At 46.5% G+C, this 17,795-nt stretch overlaps 2 protein-coding genes across 5 annotated transcripts in view; one reads left to right on the forward strand and one right to left on the reverse strand.

The window, feature by feature from the left end:
• Positions 1–2,591: 2,591 nt before the first annotated feature.
• The window catches only part of Chst13 (carbohydrate sulfotransferase 13), a 30,832-nt gene continuing 15,628 nt past the window's right edge, over positions 2,592–17,795 (reverse strand). For 2 of the 4 annotated variants that reach the window (XR_008214468.1, XR_008214467.1), the window contains exons 4-6: positions 16,881–17,045; positions 7,986–8,317; positions 2,592–4,031 (exon numbers count right to left, since the gene is read on the reverse strand). The gene's annotated coding sequence lies outside the window, so the exon portion shown is untranslated. Of the gene's footprint in view, positions 4,032–7,985; positions 8,318–16,863; positions 17,046–17,795 lie in introns of those variants that run through there. The other 2 variants (XR_008214466.1, XR_008214469.1) reach the window with 2 other exon arrangements.
• CUNH3orf22 (chromosome unknown C3orf22 homolog) lies at positions 13,624–16,627 on the forward strand. The gene is made up of 3 exons (XM_052721036.1): positions 13,624–14,612; positions 14,931–15,056; positions 15,933–16,627. The coding sequence occupies exons 1-3, from the start codon at positions 14,524–14,526 to the stop codon at positions 16,129–16,131; spliced, it is 414 nt and encodes a 137-aa protein (XP_052576996.1). The 5' UTR covers positions 13,624–14,523; the 3' UTR covers positions 16,132–16,627.

A 17,795-nucleotide genomic window follows, 5' to 3' on the forward strand; every position in this document is an offset into this window, starting at 1 on the left:
CCGTCCAACTAAGTGGATATTACAGAATTCCTTGAAATTTTGTTGAATTATTTTATTAAAATGCCAGAAGCAATTATAAAGAATTGAATTATATGTAGGACCATATCATCTTCATATGAGGATATTTTGACTTCTTTCTTTCATGTTTGTATCCCCTTGATTTCTTTTCCTTACCTTACTGCTTTAGTAAACTCTGAATCCTGTGCTGAATGGGAGGGGCAGAGTGAATATCTTTGTCTTATTTCTGATTTTAGTGAAATTTTTGGAATTTTTCTCCAAGATATACTCTGTGAGATGTGTCCTCTGTATCCTTAGATTCTTCAGGACTTTTATTGTGAAAAGATGTTGCATTTTGTCAAAGGCCTTTTTTTTTCTTTCTTTCTTCCTTCCTTCTTTTTTTTTTTTTGCATCTAATGAAATGATCATGTGGTTTCTGTCCATGAGTCAAATTATGTGGTGAATTACATTTATTGATTTATGAATGTTGAACCATTCCTGCATCTCTGGAAAGAAGCCAACTTGGTCATGGTAGATAATCCTTTTGATGTGTTCTTGCGTTTAGTATGCAAGTATTTTATTGAGAATTTTTGCATCCATATTCATCAAAAGTATTGGCCTATAATTTTTTGTTGGGCCTTTGGTTTTGGTATCAGGTTAATACCAGATTTGTAAAAAGAATTTGGAAATGTTCCCTCATTTTCTATTTTGTGGAATAATTTGAGGAGTACTGGTGTTAGATCTTCTTTAATGATCTAGTAGAATTCTACACCAAATAGCTCTGGCTCTGAGCTTTTTTGGACTGAGAGGTTTTTAATCACCACTTCTGTCTCATTAGATGTTATGAATCTATTTGAATTTTATTTCATCTTGATTTCCCTTTGGTAAGCTGTATATATCTAGAAATGTATCCATTTCTTATAGATTTTTCAGTTTGGTGAAATACAGAGTTTTAATTTTTTAACTTTATTTTATGTGTGTGGACATTGCACCTGCATGTATGTCTATGTATCATATGAGTTTCCTGGTGCGTATGGAGGCCAGGAGAGGCTGTTGGATTCTCTAGAAGTGGAATTATAAATGGTTGTGAACCACATGTGGATCTTGGGAATTGAACCCAGGAACTCTGTAAGAGCAGCAAGCGCTCTCAACTGCTGAGCCGTCTCTCCAGCCTTCCTCTTTCTTTTAATGAATTTGGCTAAAGTGTTACCAATCTTGTTAATCTTTTCAAAGAACCAACTCTGTTTCATTGAGCATTGTGTTGCTGAGGACACCACATACTTGAGTCATAGAATGTAGGGAAATCAAGCTGTTACTGACCTAGAAGTTTCATCCCGACTGACTACCTTTCATGGATATGGAAAGGCCTATGCACATCACCACAGGATAAAGTCACTAATTTTGTATAGCTGTGAACCCTGTAAACTACAATGCACAGGCCAGGGAGACATGCCTGCTGGTGCAATTTCGGCACAAATGCTATGACAGTAACCCACCACTTCCTGATTAGACTCAGGCCCACTCCACAAGTTGAAATCTATACCTAGCACAATTATCAGGGCTAACGAAACTGTAGGTAGATAAGTCATAGGCTCTGAGGGAGAATCTAATACTACTACTGTGCTAAAGGAGCATTTTAAATCACTTCCTAAGGACAACTATCCACAGATCAGTGTACTACTCAAACCTCGTCCCTCAACAATCATCATTCTTGTTGCAGTAGATGGAGATTAACACAGAGACAACTGATCAAGATAAAGAGAATGAGAGACTTCAGAATACTCAGCTATAAATGGGACATCTGGCCGGGAGGTGGTGGCACATGCCTCTAATCCCAGCACTGAGAAGGCAGAGGCAGGTGGATCTCTGTGAGTTTGAGGCCAGCCTGGGCTACAGAGTGAGTTCCAGGACAGGCTCCAGAGCTACGCAAAAGAAATCCTGTCTCAAAAAAAAAACCCAAAATAATAAAAAGATAGATAGATAGATAGATAGATAGATAGATAGATAGATAGATAGATAGATGGATAAATGGGACATCCACACCTTTCTCCCACGAGCCAGGGGCCATTGCAGAAGGAGGTGAAGAAAGACTGTAAGAGTAAGAGGCAGGATGACTAAAGGTTTTCCCTATGCTGTAGAGTGGTTGCACACACAAACTCCTGGCAGTTGGGACAACATGCACAAGATTTTACAAGCTCAAACCGACAAAATCCTCGTATGGAGAGGGAAGATGGGCATGGAGTCTCAGCACTAGCTAAGGAGCTTGGTAACTGATAGCTGCCGGAAGAAGAAAAGTCGGTTTTCTTTAAGGCTGCAGCTCCAGGTAGGCCAACCAGTGGAAGACCAGACATCTACGAGTGTATATGCAGCACAGATTCTGCTTGATGGCTTTAAAAACAAAAAAAGAGGGGCAGGAGAGATGGTTCAGTGGTTAAGAGAACTGACTGCTCTTCCAGAGGACCCAGGTTCGATTCTCAGCACTCACCACAGGATAAATCCAAACTGTAATTCCAGTTCCGTGGGGAAAGTTTGGGTACCAGATACATATGTAGTGCACAGACAAGCATGCAAGCAAAAAATCCATACACATAAAATAATTTTTAATTAAAAAATTTATTTTAAAAAAAGAGAACATGTGGTTGGGTGAGAAGGGGAGGGGCTGGATCTGGGTGGAGTAAGGGGAGGGAGGTGAATATGATCAAAATAAAGGGTAAGGAATTCTCACAGAACTAATAAAAAAAGAAAAAAGATCTTATAAAAAGTATTTATAAAAAATTAAAATTAAAAAATAATTCAAGCTCTACTGCAAACGTGAAACAGGAAAAGGAATCGTTACCTCAACCCCCAAATTTGTATTAAGCAGTATCGTTCCAAACATGTGTATAGACATAATATGGAAGGAAGAGAGGATGAGAATGAAAAGATGAGGGTGAGGGTAGGAGGGAGGCAAGAAGGGCAGGGGGAAGGGAGGAAGGAAAAGAAAAATAGCAAAGATTATGCTGAGTGTGCTGGTTTAAAATTAAATGTGTGGAACTTATTCTCACTCGAATCTAATACAAGATAAACAAATTTGAGTGGACTGAAACAGTTACTCACTTTACACGGGTTTGTTACCCAATTGCACACCTGTCACAAGATGTCCCCAAGATGATGGACACTAAGAGACATCAGTCCTCTCCCTTCTTGGGTTGCATGTTCTGATTGATCTTAGCACTTACTCTCTCTGTTCAGAAGGATTTGGAACTCCAGTCCCTCCTGCTTCTTCCATGCCTGCACCCAACACACTGCTTCAATGGACTTGGCATCAATGCCCAGCTCTGCCATACCCCTCCCCTTGGACGTGTCATCCTGGTCTTGGTTCATTTGAAGGCACTGTCACCATCCTGACCTTGACTTTCCCTGTCTGAGTTCTTTGGGTCTCTCTTAGTTGTCCAGCTCTGCTTCATAGATGGGAAGTGCAATGCCTGTTCCATGTTCAGATGCCCCCAGCAAATCAGAGCAGCTTGGAGATCCTGAGAAGCATTTGCCAGATCTAGAGACAGTGCTCAGGAGAGCCATAGAAGCCTGGGGAGCCTGGGCTTGGGCATTGGCACCTGGAGGAGAGACTCTGCGTGTGAGCCTTCTGAGGAGTTACAGCAGCCTGAACAGGGCTCAGGAGATGGCTGGGCAGGTGTGGTGCCTCTCTCCCAGCCTCTGAAGGGAATCAGTGATCTCGAATGTTAGTCCTCTGGCCTAGAGATTTATAGTCTTTGGACTAAGAAAGAAATGGAGGGCAATGAGGAAATGGAATGCTTGGTTTCCTTTCACTAGGGAAAACAACCCAAAACTCAGAGATTTTCCTTGCCTTTGGAAAAACAAGCCCCAAGGTGGGCAGTATAGGCTGTCATGGTGCTCACCAGGCCATCATGGACCACAGTCTTCCTATTTCCATTCCATAATCTTACTTGAGAGCTCAGAAGGGCATGGAAGGAGAGTGACCCAAGTGGCGGCTTCCACAAGTTTCCAAGGACAAGAACCATCATGGCTACTTCAGCCTGTAAAGAATGATAGGAAATACAGTTTTTATGCTCAAACGCCAGAGAGCAGCTTTGTCACCACAGTAACCGATAGCTGCTCATCACACACTTGTCTACAGTAACACTCACTTGCTTACAGACACCTGTTCTGAAGTGACCACCAGGGGCCAGGCACACAGCTTCTTGCAGAGTGTCCTCTGGTGCGGATACACAAAATCAGAACTCACCTGCTGACTGATGAGTAATGGGGGCTTTGGCAGGCTGCAAAAGGTCGTTCATGTAACGGAGACTTTATATCCATGATGACCAACTCCAGAGCTCTGGCCATTAACAAGTACTCCACACTAGTGGCTACAACTGAGAGCTTCCTCCTCCCCCAAAACCTTTACAGAATCCAGTGTCTGAGTACTGATCCCCAGGGCATTTTATCTCAGCTGACTGATGTAGCATCCAGGTAGCAGGATCAGTGTGTCTACATTATGATTTAACCCTCACAGCTACTAGAGATAGAGTCTTCTTTATCTGCATTTAAAATCAGAGAACTAAAACACAGAGAGGTGGACTCGCCTGTAGGTCCTCAGTGTATCTGGGATGTGTTTGTACCTCTCCCCCTCTACAAGCTGTCTGTTCCTCCAGGACACAGCACCTCCATAAAGCAAGAACAACACAGACCAACCTTTTAGCCACACCAGCCCCAAGTGCTGCCTGGACTTGAGGGGCCAAGATTTTGGCAGATACTAGATGCTAAATGGCTTGGGAGATTCAAGGACGTGGCTGGGGGCCCAGTCCTACGAAGGCAGAGTGGCCTTACAGAGTTGGAAACTGGAGGGCAGATGTGCAGGCAGTACCCAGGTCAGAGCCCCGAGGAAGTCACACGACCAGCGTCCCAGGCCTAACCCTGGACACCTGAAGGTGGGAGAGGAAGGAGCCCAGACCAGAAAGTGACCTGCCTGGAACAGATATTATTCAGAGGAAGACCTTGGAGACAGGAGTGTGATAAGAATCTTTCACCAAAGGTGACCCGGAGTCCATAGTCAGCTGACCAGTGCCAGAGAGGCCATGCATGACCATCACATTCAGACGCATCTCAAAAGTCCTGGCTCCAGTGCTCCACATGAGTGATTTCTCAGCAACCCTATTGTAGGATGGCCTTGGGCATGCCTCCTGCTCAAGGGGCTCAGGCCATGGATGGGAGGTGAAATGGGAGGCACTTTTTCTTGCTTCCAGCTGCCCCACACAGCAGGCCACAGAGCCTGCCATGCTCCATCCCACACTGCCTGTTGTACACAATCTCACAGGTGGAGCCTGAGGGCAAACCTGGCCTCCAGACGAATACCTCTGAGGTGCCAGATGGTCTCATCTTTCCAGTGGGAAGTAAGGATGCTGGAGTAGGCAGGCACAGTGCTCGGGATTCCAGAACAAGTTGGCTAGAGGTCTGCTTGATCCCACACCTGCCCCCACTCCCACCCCCACCCACAGGAAACAGCATCTGACTTTCTGATGGCCTTCATCTAACTTGACAGGGGACTGGGGAGGAAGGTAAGAAGCCTTATGTGTGTGACCAAGGCCACATATAAGCCTTTCCTATGCCAGAAAACTCTGCAGTCCACATAAGCACACACACAGGCCTAAGAGCACAAATTTGTGTTCTGTAGTTAGTGTTAAATGACCCAAACTATAGTCTTCAACTTCAAGTTGAAATCCCATTTGCTGAGTGGCCCACTGATGGACTCCCAAGCCACACAGATGCACCAAGTTTCTTGGAAATCAACAGAGATTTCAGCTGAATGCTGTCAGGGAAGTCTGGAACCACCAGCCTGACTGAGGCTGCTCCTGCATAGCATATTGGGGTTGGATCAAGTCTGGAGAACATTTTAGTGGTCCTACTGCTCACAGGTATTGCCCCATTTGCTTAGGTATTCTTTACTTTCTTTTAATTTCTGTGCAATTTGGGGGAAAAAATTAGGTACATGGTAAATAAGCCAATGGGTTAAAAGCAAATGCAAGCTGGAATGATGGGGTAAGCTGCAAACCACCCCAACCCTGCAGAGGGGAAGTGAACAGAGCCCCTCCAGGCCATTGAGGTGTGTACCCCTTCAACACTGAAGACCACTCTCCTCTCTGCAGAGCCCAGAGCCCCAGCGGTTTGGGGGTTCTGTTTTTTAAAGTGGGTAGGGCCAAGAATCTCTTGACTGGTGGTCCCTAGGCAGGAAGGAGGCTTCAGTACTTCCCAGCCATCTTTAAATGAACAGCTGCTTGGTGAATCCACAGCCCTCCCCCCTCCCCCCGCGTCCACTCCCAGAACTCTGGCTGCTGGCTCTTCACCCTTGCTCTGGCCAGAGATTAGTGGCCTCCTGTCTCTCAGGAGACTTTGAGAAGCTCCTAAGACAAGACCTAGGACTATTAATGAGGGGTCCCCAAGTAAACATAGCTGGTGGAGTACGTAGTGGGGCAGCTCAAGTCCAGCTGTAACAGGGGTGTCGGTGCCATAGAGCAGCTGCCCAGGAGTCCAGGTTTTCCCTGAGACAAAGAAAGAACCAGACACCCAGGGACTTAGAAAATTCGAACAGCTGTTTACTGAGGTAAAGAGCAAAGAGCAGAACATTCTCTGTCGAGAAGGGTGGAGTCTCCAGGGTTGGTGGACTGTCTAGTGGACTCTGGGTTGGTCTTTTGTAGGGCCCTAGACGTCCCCTCTTTGGATTCCCGTTTTTTCTTTCTCCCATCACTACATCTCCTTGGCCAGGATGGTCCTTGACTCTAAGAGATATTCCCAGCTCCCAAGTAGGAGTGTTGTCTCTCTTTATAGTCCAAGCACTGTGTGAGAAGTTTCTCTCCTGCCCTGTGTCCTCTTTCTTAACTGCCTTTTCCCTGCTAACTCCACCCAGAGTGAGCCCTAGGTCCAAGCTCAGAGCTTTGGGGTTTTTTGTTGTTTATTTGTATATGTGTTGTTGGTGTCTGTGTGGTCTTTTTTAAATTTTTCCCTCCTATGTTTTATGTTTTTATTGAAAATAATTTTTCATACATTTATTCTGATCACAGCTTCTGCTCCCCCATGTGTTCTCGTACCCTTCCCATCCCCCACCCCCATCCAACTCCTCATCTTTTTTCTCTCTATCTTTGGAAAACAAATGGAAAACAATGACCCACAATAAAACAAAAACAAAAAAAATAGAAAATTAAAAAGGAAAAAGCAAAAAAAAAAAAAAAAGGAAAAAGCATGAGAAACATACACACACACACACACACACATCATAAAATCACAAAATCAAAACCATAATATATAAGAAGAGATTGTACCAGGCTTTTTTCTTTTAGGCCACAAATCAGCTCTCAAATCATGACACAGAGACTTACTAGTTTTGAATGATCAGCCTAGCTTAGGCAGTTTCTGGCTAGCTCTTTTATTTTAAATTAACCTGTTCCTCTTTCTTTACCTTTTGCTCGGGTCTTATTACCTTTCTTACTTCTGTGTATCTTACTTTCACGGCTTCTCTATGTCTGCTGGCTGGTGTGTGCCTGGTTTCTTGCCCTGAGCATCTCTCCTCTCTCTCTCTCTCTCCTCTCTCTCTCTCTCTCTCTCTCTCTCTCTCTCTCTCTCTCTCTCTCTCTCTCGTTCCTCCCATTCTTCTTGATCCTAGATTTCTCCTCCTATTTATTCTCTGTGCCTGGCAGCCCTGCCTGTCATGTTCCTACCTAGCTATTGTTATTCAGCTTTTTATTAGACCAGTCAGGTGCCTTAGGCAGGCCAGGTAAAACAGCAACGCTTCCTTACATAATTAAGTAACTATGGCATAAACAAAAGTAACACAGCTTTACACAGTTAAAGAAATATTGTGCAGCATAAACAAATGTAACACATCTTTGCCTCGTTAAAATAATATTCCACAACAAAATACCAGTAAGGCTAAAAAACAAAACAAAAAACCACCCAAAGCATTATAAGACCAAAAAAAAAAAAATCTCCAAAAGTACCATTGAATTGAGCTTGTTTTGTGTTGGCCATCTACAGATGGCATGGGGCCTCAAGTGTGGTTTGTCTTCCCAGTGAAACTCCATTGGAGACAACTAATTTTTCCTTTGTGAGCAGTTGTCAGCGGTGAGAGCTTCTTGGTAGGGAATGAGGATTCATGTCTGCTTCCCCTCTCAGCACTGAGGCCCCATCTGGCTTGCACCTGTGCAAACCTGTGCACGCTGCCACGGCCTCTGGGGGTTCAGATGTGCATCAAGTCCTGCTGTGTCTGGACTTCCATCCCTACTGACTCCTAGAGTCTTTCCACTTCCTCTTCTGCACAGCTCCCTGGGCCCTGAGAGGAGAGGTTTGAGAAAGACACTCCATTTAGAATGGAGTGTTTCAAGGTTTCTCACTCTCAGCACATTTTCCAGTTCTGAGTCTCAGTTTTTGTTCCCATCGACTACAGGAGGAAGTGTCTCTGATGGTGGCTGAGCGACACACTAATCATGGACATAACAGAATGTCAGTAGGAGTCATTCTATTCTCTGCTCCTTCAGGAGGACAGTAGTATTTGGTCTTCCCCTATGTCTATGGCCTATGTAGTCTCAGATTCTTGGCCACCTGAGCAGTGTCAGGCATAGGTTCCATCTCACAGAGTGGGCCTTTAATACAGTCAGACAGTGTGGTTGGTCACTCCCACAACTTTTGTGCCATTCTGCACCAGCATATCATGCAGGCAGGTCACCATTGTAGAGTGCAGGGTGTGTAGTGTTGTGCCCAGGTCGCAAGACCCCCAAGCAAGACCACCACAGAGCTAATATCCGATGCAAGCACACAGAGGTTTTTAATAACAAAACAAACAAGCTTGGTCTGCCATCGAACATCCACCACAGCGGGTGGAGGAGAACGGCCCTGAGCACTCACTTTAAGGGGTTTATATAGGAAAGGTTTACATGCAGCTTGGGATTGGACGAGGGGGCTAGGGGTGAGGTAGTTCTTTGAAGTTACTGGCTGAACTATAAGCATGAGGTTACTGATGGCTAACAGGATTCAGGGTATCTACAGAGACATAAATTTTTACTCCCTATATCCTACTTTTGTTGAACCCAGGATATACACATTCAGGTTTATTGTTCCAGTCCTACTCTCCTCTAAGGTCAACTTCTGGTCAGTTAAGCCTATTACTCCGCACATCTTGTTTTGCCAAGTCCAAGATACATAGATTTATTGTCCCAGCCTTATAAGTTCAACTTCTGGTCACTTCTAAAACTGCTGGTCAGCAAATACCTTTGGAGGAGTGGGCGGGGAAGCATCTCCCAAGATGGCTACTGATTTTTTCCTTTCAGTAACTGGACTGACATTTAGCTTTCTCCCTGGTAGCACATGGACTACCTTCCAGTACCACGAACACTAGTCCGAAGGGGTGACGGCTCTAGGTAGGCACCAGTTCAACTTCTCCAGGTTCAATGAGATACGTAGGTGTTGTCTGCAGCAATAGGGCTGTATGGACTAGCAGTTTGTAGAGAGCAACCAAGAGGCTTGGCAATCAAGCAAACAAGCAGCAAACTGAATTGTTTGTTGCATAATAACTCAATTAGCTGTAACATTTCTGGCCCTGGAGGTTGCATTTGGTGGTGAAAGATGTCCATTTGGGGCTTTGTTCTCCCCCATTATTTGGTGATTCCATTTATATTTCTTTCATATATATATATATAAAGAAGCTTCTACTGCAGCAGGTCTCCATATGACCTCTCCAATGGCCCTGTTAGCTGTCTCTCACCATATTCCCTCCCTTACCCACTTCTTTCCTCCTGTTTAATTCTCCCATTCCAGTCCCCCTCCCATCTCTCCATAACTATATGTTCTTTTTCCCCTTCCTTGGGAGATCCCTTCACCCAATCCTTTACTGTATATCCAACTTCTATGATTATGCAAATAATAGCATTCCTATCAAAGGCTTAAAAGCTAACATCCATATATAAAGGAATATATACCATAGTTGTCTTTTTTGGTCTGGGTTACCTATTTCACTTGGGATGATTTTATTTCTAGCTTCATCCACTTACCTGAAATTTTCATGATTTCTTTTATTTAACAGCTGACCAATATTCCATTGTGTAAATGTACCACATTTTCTTTATTCATCTACTTTTGGACATCTAGGTTGTTTCAAATTTCTGACTATTAGGAATAAAGCAGTAATGAACATGGATGAGCAAGTGTCTCTGTAGTAGGATGTAGAGTCCTTTGGATATATGCTTAAGAGTGGTATAGCTGGATCTTGAGTTATATCCATTCCCAACTTCCTGAGGAACCACTACACTTATTTCCATAGTGGCTGTACAAGTTTGCACTCCCAACAGCAATGCATGAGTGTTCTCTTACCCCTACATTTTGCCAGCATGAGCTGTCATTTGTTTTATTGATCTTAGCCATTTTGACTAGTATAAGATGAAATATCAAAGTAGATCTAATTTGCAATTCCCTAATAACCAAAAATGTTGAACATTTCTTAAGTGTTACTCAGCAATTTCTGTTTCAGGTTTTCAGAATTCTCCGTCTTGTTCTGTATGCCATTTTAATTAGGTGATTTGTTTTCTTGGTGTTCAGTCTTTTAGTTCTTTATAAATTTTAGCTATTAACCCACTATCAGATGCATACATTTGTAAAGATCTTTCACCATTCTGTAGCCCACCACTTTGTCCTAATGATGGTGTCCTTTGCCATACAGAAGCTCTTCATTTTCATGAGGTCCCATTTGTTTTTGTTCTCAGAGAGTGAAAGCCTGGTCCTTGCATGAGCTTTTGAAACCTCAAAGCCCACCCCAAGGAACGTACTTCCTCCAACCAGGTCACACCTCCTAATCCTTCTAATACACAAATAATGCCAATTCCTTGTGACTAATCATTCAAAAATGTGAGCCTATGAGAGCCATTCTTATTAAAACCATCACACCCCCTCAACAAGTGTCACATCAGGTCAATGCCACATAGTGACCCCTAGACAGATCTCATCTTTGTTCTCCACAGACACATGCAGATAGGCTGCCATTTTTAATAGTGAGGAAACAAAATCAAGGACTTCATTAGCCCAGAGACACACAGAAAGTCAGGCAGATGGAGTCACGTTAGTCAGTTTTGGGTCATTATGACCAAAAAGAGACAGAGGGGGAGACCATCTTTATTTTGGCTCATGGTTATAGAGGCTTTGGTGCATGACTGGGTGGCTCCGTTAATTTTACACTTTTAGTAGAAATGGCATGGCACAAAGGCAGGCTAAAGGCCACAGCAAGGCAGCAATAAGAAACAGAGGTTAAGAAGGGCCGTGGACAAGACACATCCTCCAAATGCTGCCTTAGTTAGGGTCACTATCGCTGTGATGAAACACCATGATCAAAGCAACTTGGGAGGAAAGGATTGATTTGGCTTACATTTCCACGTCACAGTTCATCAAGGAAGACATGGCAGGAACTCAAGCATGGCTGGAACCTGGAGGCAGGAGCTGATGCAGAGGCCATGGAGGGGTGCTGCAAACTGGCTTGCTCCCCATGGCTTGCTTGGTCTGTTTTCTTATAGAACCCAGGACCACCAGTCCAGGGATGGCACCACCCACAACGGGCTGCGCCCTCCCCCATCAACCACTAAATAAGAAAATGCCCTACAGGCTTGCCTACAGCCAGAGCATATGAAGGCATTTTCTCATGTGAGGTTCCCTCCTTTCAGATAATTCTAGCTTGTATAAAGTAGACATGAAACTATCCAGCACAGCTAACCTTTTGTCAACGTGACACAAACACATCACTGTTAAGCCGCAATCTTTCCTTTCTTGATCATCCCCAAGATCACACATTAATAACACTACAATATAAAATATTTTACAAACTTAAAAGTTCTTTTAGTCTCTACAAATTCAATCTCTTTAAAAATCCAAAGTCTCTTTTAAAAACCTAAAAATCACTTTTAAAAATTCAGTCTCTCAAGTGTGGGTTCCTATAAAGTCAAAAATATTAAATATTTAATGACTTCAAGAGGGAAGTACCAAGCCACAATCAGATCAAAACAATGTCCAATATCTGGGAATCACGATCTTCTGGGCTCGTCCAAAGGGCTTGGTCACTTCTCTGGCTCCGCTCTCTGCAGCACACACAGCTTGTCTTCTAGACAGGCCGGCTCCACCCCACTGCTGCTGCTGTTCTTGGCAGTCATCCCATGGAACTGGCATCTCCAGAATGCTGCGGTCTTCTACTGCAATTGGGCCTACATTTCACCAATAGCCTCTCCTAGGCTCTCTTCATAGTGCCAAGCCACAGCTGCTCTCCATGACCCCTTCATGCCTTTAAAACCAGTACCGCCTGGGTGACTCTTACACTACCAAGTTCGGCTGCCAGCACAAGGTACAACCTTGGCTACTTCTGGAACATAGATTCTGTGTGCTGACTCTTAGGAAACACTTCCCAGAAGATTTCACCTCAGTGATGCTGGTCTTTTCTTAATCACTGCTAATTTCTCAGCTCCAGCTGACAGCATCAATTGTCCCAGTAAAGCAAAGGTTTCACTTCAATAGTGCCAATTTTTGTTAAGTCAGCCCCAGCTACCCAGGCACTGCAGGTTCTTCACACATATGGCCCTAGAGAGTGTTTACTTCCTTCTGAAACTTCACGCCAGGCCTCCATCATCTGCACTGCTCCCAACATTCTTATCTCCAAAGCCTCTACAGAATAGCCCACTTGAGATGTCAACACTCAACAGTTTTCTAGTCCAAAGTTCCAAAGTCCTTCCACAGACCTCCCCAAAACACATGGGAGCAATACCCCATTCCTAGTACCAAGTTCTGCCTTAGTTATGTTACTATTGCTGCGAACTATCCAGCACAAATGCCACCCCAAGTGACCGATTTCCTCCAACAAGGCCCATTTTCTGTCTCCACTATCCCTAATGGTACCATCAAATCATGAATTCATCAGTGGGTTGACCCTTCAATTACTTCAGAGCTCTCATGATCTAATCACCTCTCATGACTGGATCCACCATCTGGGGACCACACCTGAGGCACATGAGCCTTTGGGGAGAGTCTGAACCACCACACTGTTAAGAGACGTGTTCTCATCTGGCTCTCCCCACTTCGAGCCCAGGCTTTGCCAACCCCAACCACTGTAAGGTGGTCCCAGTGAAGAACCAGTGTCTTCTGTTCAAACTCTCAGTGTCTCACCTGACTTTCCTGCTGCTCCCTTCAAGACACTTGTTCTAGAAGGTGGGAGGATCTTCTGGCCCAGAGGAGAAAAGGGAGAAAGCCTAAATCTAGGCTTAAGGATTTGAGCAGCGTGCTAGGAATTCAAGCTCCTGAACAACCCTGGCTGGGGCATCAGAAACAGCCCTCTTGGCTTTCCGGACTCTTGAACATCTCCTGAGAGTACTGCCCAAATTCCAGACTGCTCACTCATCTTGCTGCCTGGCTCCTCTTCAGTTTCTTTCTACTCTCTGTCTCTCTCTCTGTCTCTCTCTCTGTCTCTCTCTCTGTCTCTCTCTGTCTCTCTCTGTCTCTGTCTCTCTCTCTCTGTCCTCTCTCTGTCTCTGTCTCTCTGTCTCTCTCTCTCTCTCTCTCTCTCTCTCTCTCTCTCTCTCTCTCTCTCTCTCTCTCTCTCTCTCTCTCTCCCCTGTAAGATAAGGTGCCCCAGCAGATCTCCTGTGCCGTGCTGGTATACCTGCCCTCAGCTGCTGTGAGATATATCAGCAGCTACCCTGTCACTGATTGTGACCTCAGAGGCTTCTGACCTTGCAATGGGCCTGTGCGGCCTGCTGACCCTAAGCCATGGGGTTATGGCTCCCTTGGTGGCCTGGCACCCAGAACCATGGCCAGCATCAACCTCTGTGGTGTCACTTAAGGCTGTGTATCAACGTGCAGCTCTGCTGGTTGGCTTGCTCCCAGCACACCCTGGACCTGGGCCTCCCATCTGACCAAGGCTTCTGAGTGTGGCAGCAGAGCCCAGCCGTGGGGCCCCAGCAGCTCTCCCACTTGCAACTTCCTTGGAAAGAGCAGTTTTGGGGCTTTGTGATCCAAGTCCTAATCCTTGTCACATTCAAGATTTAAGCTAGGCTGCCTTGGTGAGCTCCAGTAGCCTGTGTGGACAGCCCCATGACCGTTAGTGGAGTTACAGTTACTGCTGTTAAGATGGCAGTAGAGATGCCTGGAATGGGTGTCATGGAGTCAAGCGGTTCCCTGGACTCTGCAGTGGTCCCTGCCCCAGAGGGAAGCAGCAGTGACAGGACCATCCTTCAGATGGACGGCAGATGGCTGGGAGGGACTCCTGCCACCGTAATCATTCAGGGTTGTCTCAGCTATTCTGGAAGCCCAACACTCCTGGCTGTTGTTTTTGGGTGGACGCAAGCACAGCAGTTCACCTGCTGTCAATCTGTCTTCCCTTCCCACGAGAAATGAGGCAATAACGGGGTTCTCCATCGGCGGGGAAGTCGAATGAACTCCTGCTCTTGCCTCTGCTCTGGCAACCTCCTCTTGTTCTCTAGCCATGACTGAGGGGAACACAGCCTGACAGCCTCTGTGATGGAATCAAGAGGCCCGAAGAAGCCCCGTCGGTATAAGAAACGTAAAATGAAGAGCCAGGAGAGATTCATCAAGAAGTTTCCTTTCAGGTACGAGATACCTAGACACTGAGGGCTGAACCCCGTTACAACCCCCATATTGTTCCCAGGTCCCCAGAACACAGGTGTTCTGAGGAGCTTGGAGCTAGGAGGAGAGACTCTAGTCCATGGGGTCCCTTAGGAACAGTGTGCTGTGGCCTACAATCTGGCTCTCCCTCCTTCACCTGCTGTCCCAGGCCAGGTAAGGCAAAGGGTGGAACCAAAGTTTTGCAAAGCACCGAGTATGAGGCCAGACACATAGGAAGGTCCAGGTGTGAACGCCTGTAGGTGGCTGACGGCAGGCACTTAACCTCTCAAGGGCCCTTCTAGGTTGTCCTGGTTGACGGAGCCCAGCACAGCTTACCTCCAGTCTTGGAAGGCCAAGAGCAACACACTGAAGGACCAGCTGCCCTTACAGAAGAAGCTGGTGCCCACACGGTCCATTCCTCCCCCAGGGTAAGTTCCTGTACTTGGCTGCCCTCAACGGCCACACACAGCAAATGTCTCATTGACATCAGGGCCACCCCCCCCATGGGGAAATCTCAGCCACCTGTGGGCAGGTCCTCTCAGAGAGTCAGCAGACACGTAACTACAGTGCTTCATCCTAAAAGAGGTGCAGGAAGCAAGAGGTTCCCCCAGGCTGCAAGGGCTGCACACAGGCATGGTGGATAGGCTGCTCCATCCTGGGGGACTTCAGGGATAAGTAGCAAAGGGTCTTCTGATACCCCAGTCCCACCCCAATGCCTCAGACCAGCCACTGTGAGAAATTAGTTCTTCCCCCAACGGGAGGAGCAGCCAGGGCTCGGGAGTTAGGAAACAGACCACGTTAGAAGACCTGAGCAGGATGCAAGTGGAGAAACCCCAGCCCCATGAGGGCAGCCTCGGCCAGGAGGTAAAAGGGGAGCCAGTCATGGGCCCTTTAACCAGGACAGTCTTAGATTGAGGACAGTCTCTGGTGGGGAGGGAGGAGGTAGTCTCAGGTGGTGGTAACCACAGAAGAAAAATGAGCGTGACTTAGCTGAGCCTATCAACCAGCATAGCTCACCCAGCGGATGGGTAGGACTAAGGGATACCCTGAGGCCCAAGAAGCATTTGAAATCTGCTGTGTCTAATTTGGATTTCCAAGGCTGGACAAGCAGATGGCAGGAGGAGTGTGTGGGCCACTTCCTGTGCCTCTCTGGTAGCCATTGGTTACAGAGGCTGCGTATGGGGCTGGGACAGGCCTGGCTGGAGACATCCTTTAAGAGTCTTCCCAGATAGGGCCCCGTCTTCCCTGGCTGCTTGGAACCTGCAGGGTTCCCTGGGTCAGGTGGTTCTGTGTGGCTTCTCTAGGGCTGGAGCTCCGGAATTTACATCACCATTCAGCTTCTCCTCACAGTCTCCACAGCCTCCAATATGTAACCTCTGGGAACTTAAATTACTGAGCCTCCGTTTCCCTAGACAAGACCTTGGCAAGCCGCCTCCTCCAAAGGCTGGTGATAACCAGCCCTACACCAGTGGGACTTCGGGGCCATCTGAGAGCTTTCCCTAAACATCTACTCTCCATGGCTCCTTTCTCAGCCACCTTCTCTCTGCTCCAAGCTGCTGCCTCAGAGACATTTGTAAAGGGGAGCAGCCTTGTACGCCACCAAAAACCAGGAGTGATCCATCCCCCACACCAAAGACCATACAGCACCAATAAACTTCATAGGTTCAAATCCCATTTCTGCTCAGACTGGTCAATTTGCCTCCAGTTTCTCATTTTTAAAATGGGTATAATATTTAATCACGAGGCCTTGGAGTAAGATTTAAAAGAGCAAAGGACACTTCTAGAATTTTATCCAAATACATGCACATGTAAGCCAAGGTATTGGGACAATAAAGGTAGTCATTCTAGTAGTTGGAAATAGCAAGGGTAGGAGCTAACACCCGTTAGTAGTCACTGCTGATGCTCACAGCCACACCTACGATCTTAGGTAGCCATTAAAAGAGCAACCATGCATTGATCTGGAATGGTATATAAAGAATAGAAATATTTTTAAAGCATAGAAGTATCTGAGAAGCTATCTTGTGTATATTAAAAATGTGGGGTGTGTGTGTGTGTGTGTGTGTGTGTGTGTGTGTGTGTGTGTGTGTGTGTGTGTTGCCTGCAAGGGGACATGTTGGCATGTGAGGGGACATCTAGAGGGAGCATAATAGTCAGTGTCTCGTTTGAGGGCATGTGTTTGTCACCATCATCAGCAGGTATAAGCACCGACGGGGTGGCAGTCCAGGTCCTAGAAGCATCTGGATGTGACACACCTGGGAATGTGGCATTATAGTTGGATGTCAGCTTCAGCAAATAGGTTCCATCAGGGGCTCTGTGGAAGCTGAGTTGAGCTTGGGAACCAAGGCGAGTGATACAGAAACAGGCATGAAACAGCTGAGTACCCAGTGAACTGTTACAGCGTGAGGGCCAGGATGTACCTAGAAGAGAGGGTGGGTGATGACTGGTGTGACCACAGTCCCTAGCCTCTAACTTCACACTTTGGCTAGAAGGGCAGAGCTATGGTCTTGGGTTTCTGGGAAAGATACCAGGCCCTGGGCTCTCCACATTCCTCCTGTGGGGAGAAGGGCAGACTTGGGGCATGGATTCACAGGGCCAGCAGCAGCAGTGGCAGCCAGCGCCTTTCAAGATCCATGGAGGCAAGGGTCCTGCACAGGCCTGTGGCTGCTCACCACAGACAGGTGCTCTGAAGGCCTCAGGAAGGTTCCTGTGAGGGAGAACCCAGCACAAACAAAGGCCAAGGGTGAGTGACTGAGCAGGCAGATCGCAGGACCCCTCTGTGCCCCACAGATTGGGGTTTGACTTTGCCTGCTCTCAGTCAGCTGCCTGAGGTCCTTCTTCACCTCGATAGAACTCTGCGTGGATGAGGAGACACTCTGCAGTGCTGGCAGTCCCAACCCTTGAGTGCCTGAGGCCCAGGAGTTGGATTGGCACAGCCAGGGGCTGCAGCTTAAACCCTGAGAGCCAGGGGCCTGTTGCTCCAGGCTGTAGACGCCAGAGACTCAGGGTTCCAGGTGCTCAGGCTGGGGGATCGTTTCCCTGAGCTTTAACCAGCAGCCCATCACTAGGCAGTTGCTGTAACCCTCAGCTTCTGGCACCAGCAGCAGATGGTTGCAGGCAGTGCCTGCCACCGTCACAGCTTCTTCACAGGTACTGGATGTCAGAATCTT

This window comes from Peromyscus californicus, unplaced genomic scaffold (assembly GCF_007827085.1).
Source record: "Peromyscus californicus insignis strain IS unplaced genomic scaffold, ASM782708v3 Scaffold_6__1_contigs__length_162567912, whole genome shotgun sequence".
Classification (NCBI taxonomy): Eukaryota; Metazoa; Chordata; class Mammalia; order Rodentia; family Cricetidae; genus Peromyscus; species Peromyscus californicus.

Bases quoted from the DNA above. Each gene is read 5' to 3' on its own strand.
- CUNH3orf22 (XM_052721036.1), top strand. From the start codon at position 14,524: ATGGAATCAAGAGGCCCGAAGAAGCCCCGTCGGTATAAGAAACGTAAA. The intron at 14,613-14,930 runs GTACGAGATACC...GGGCCCTTCTAG, and splicing joins ATCAAGAAGTTTCCTTTCAG to GTTGTCCTGGTTGACGGAGC. The intron at 15,057-15,932 runs GTAAGTTCCTGT...TGGCTTCTCTAG, and splicing joins CGGTCCATTCCTCCCCCAGG to GGCTGGAGCTCCGGAATTTA.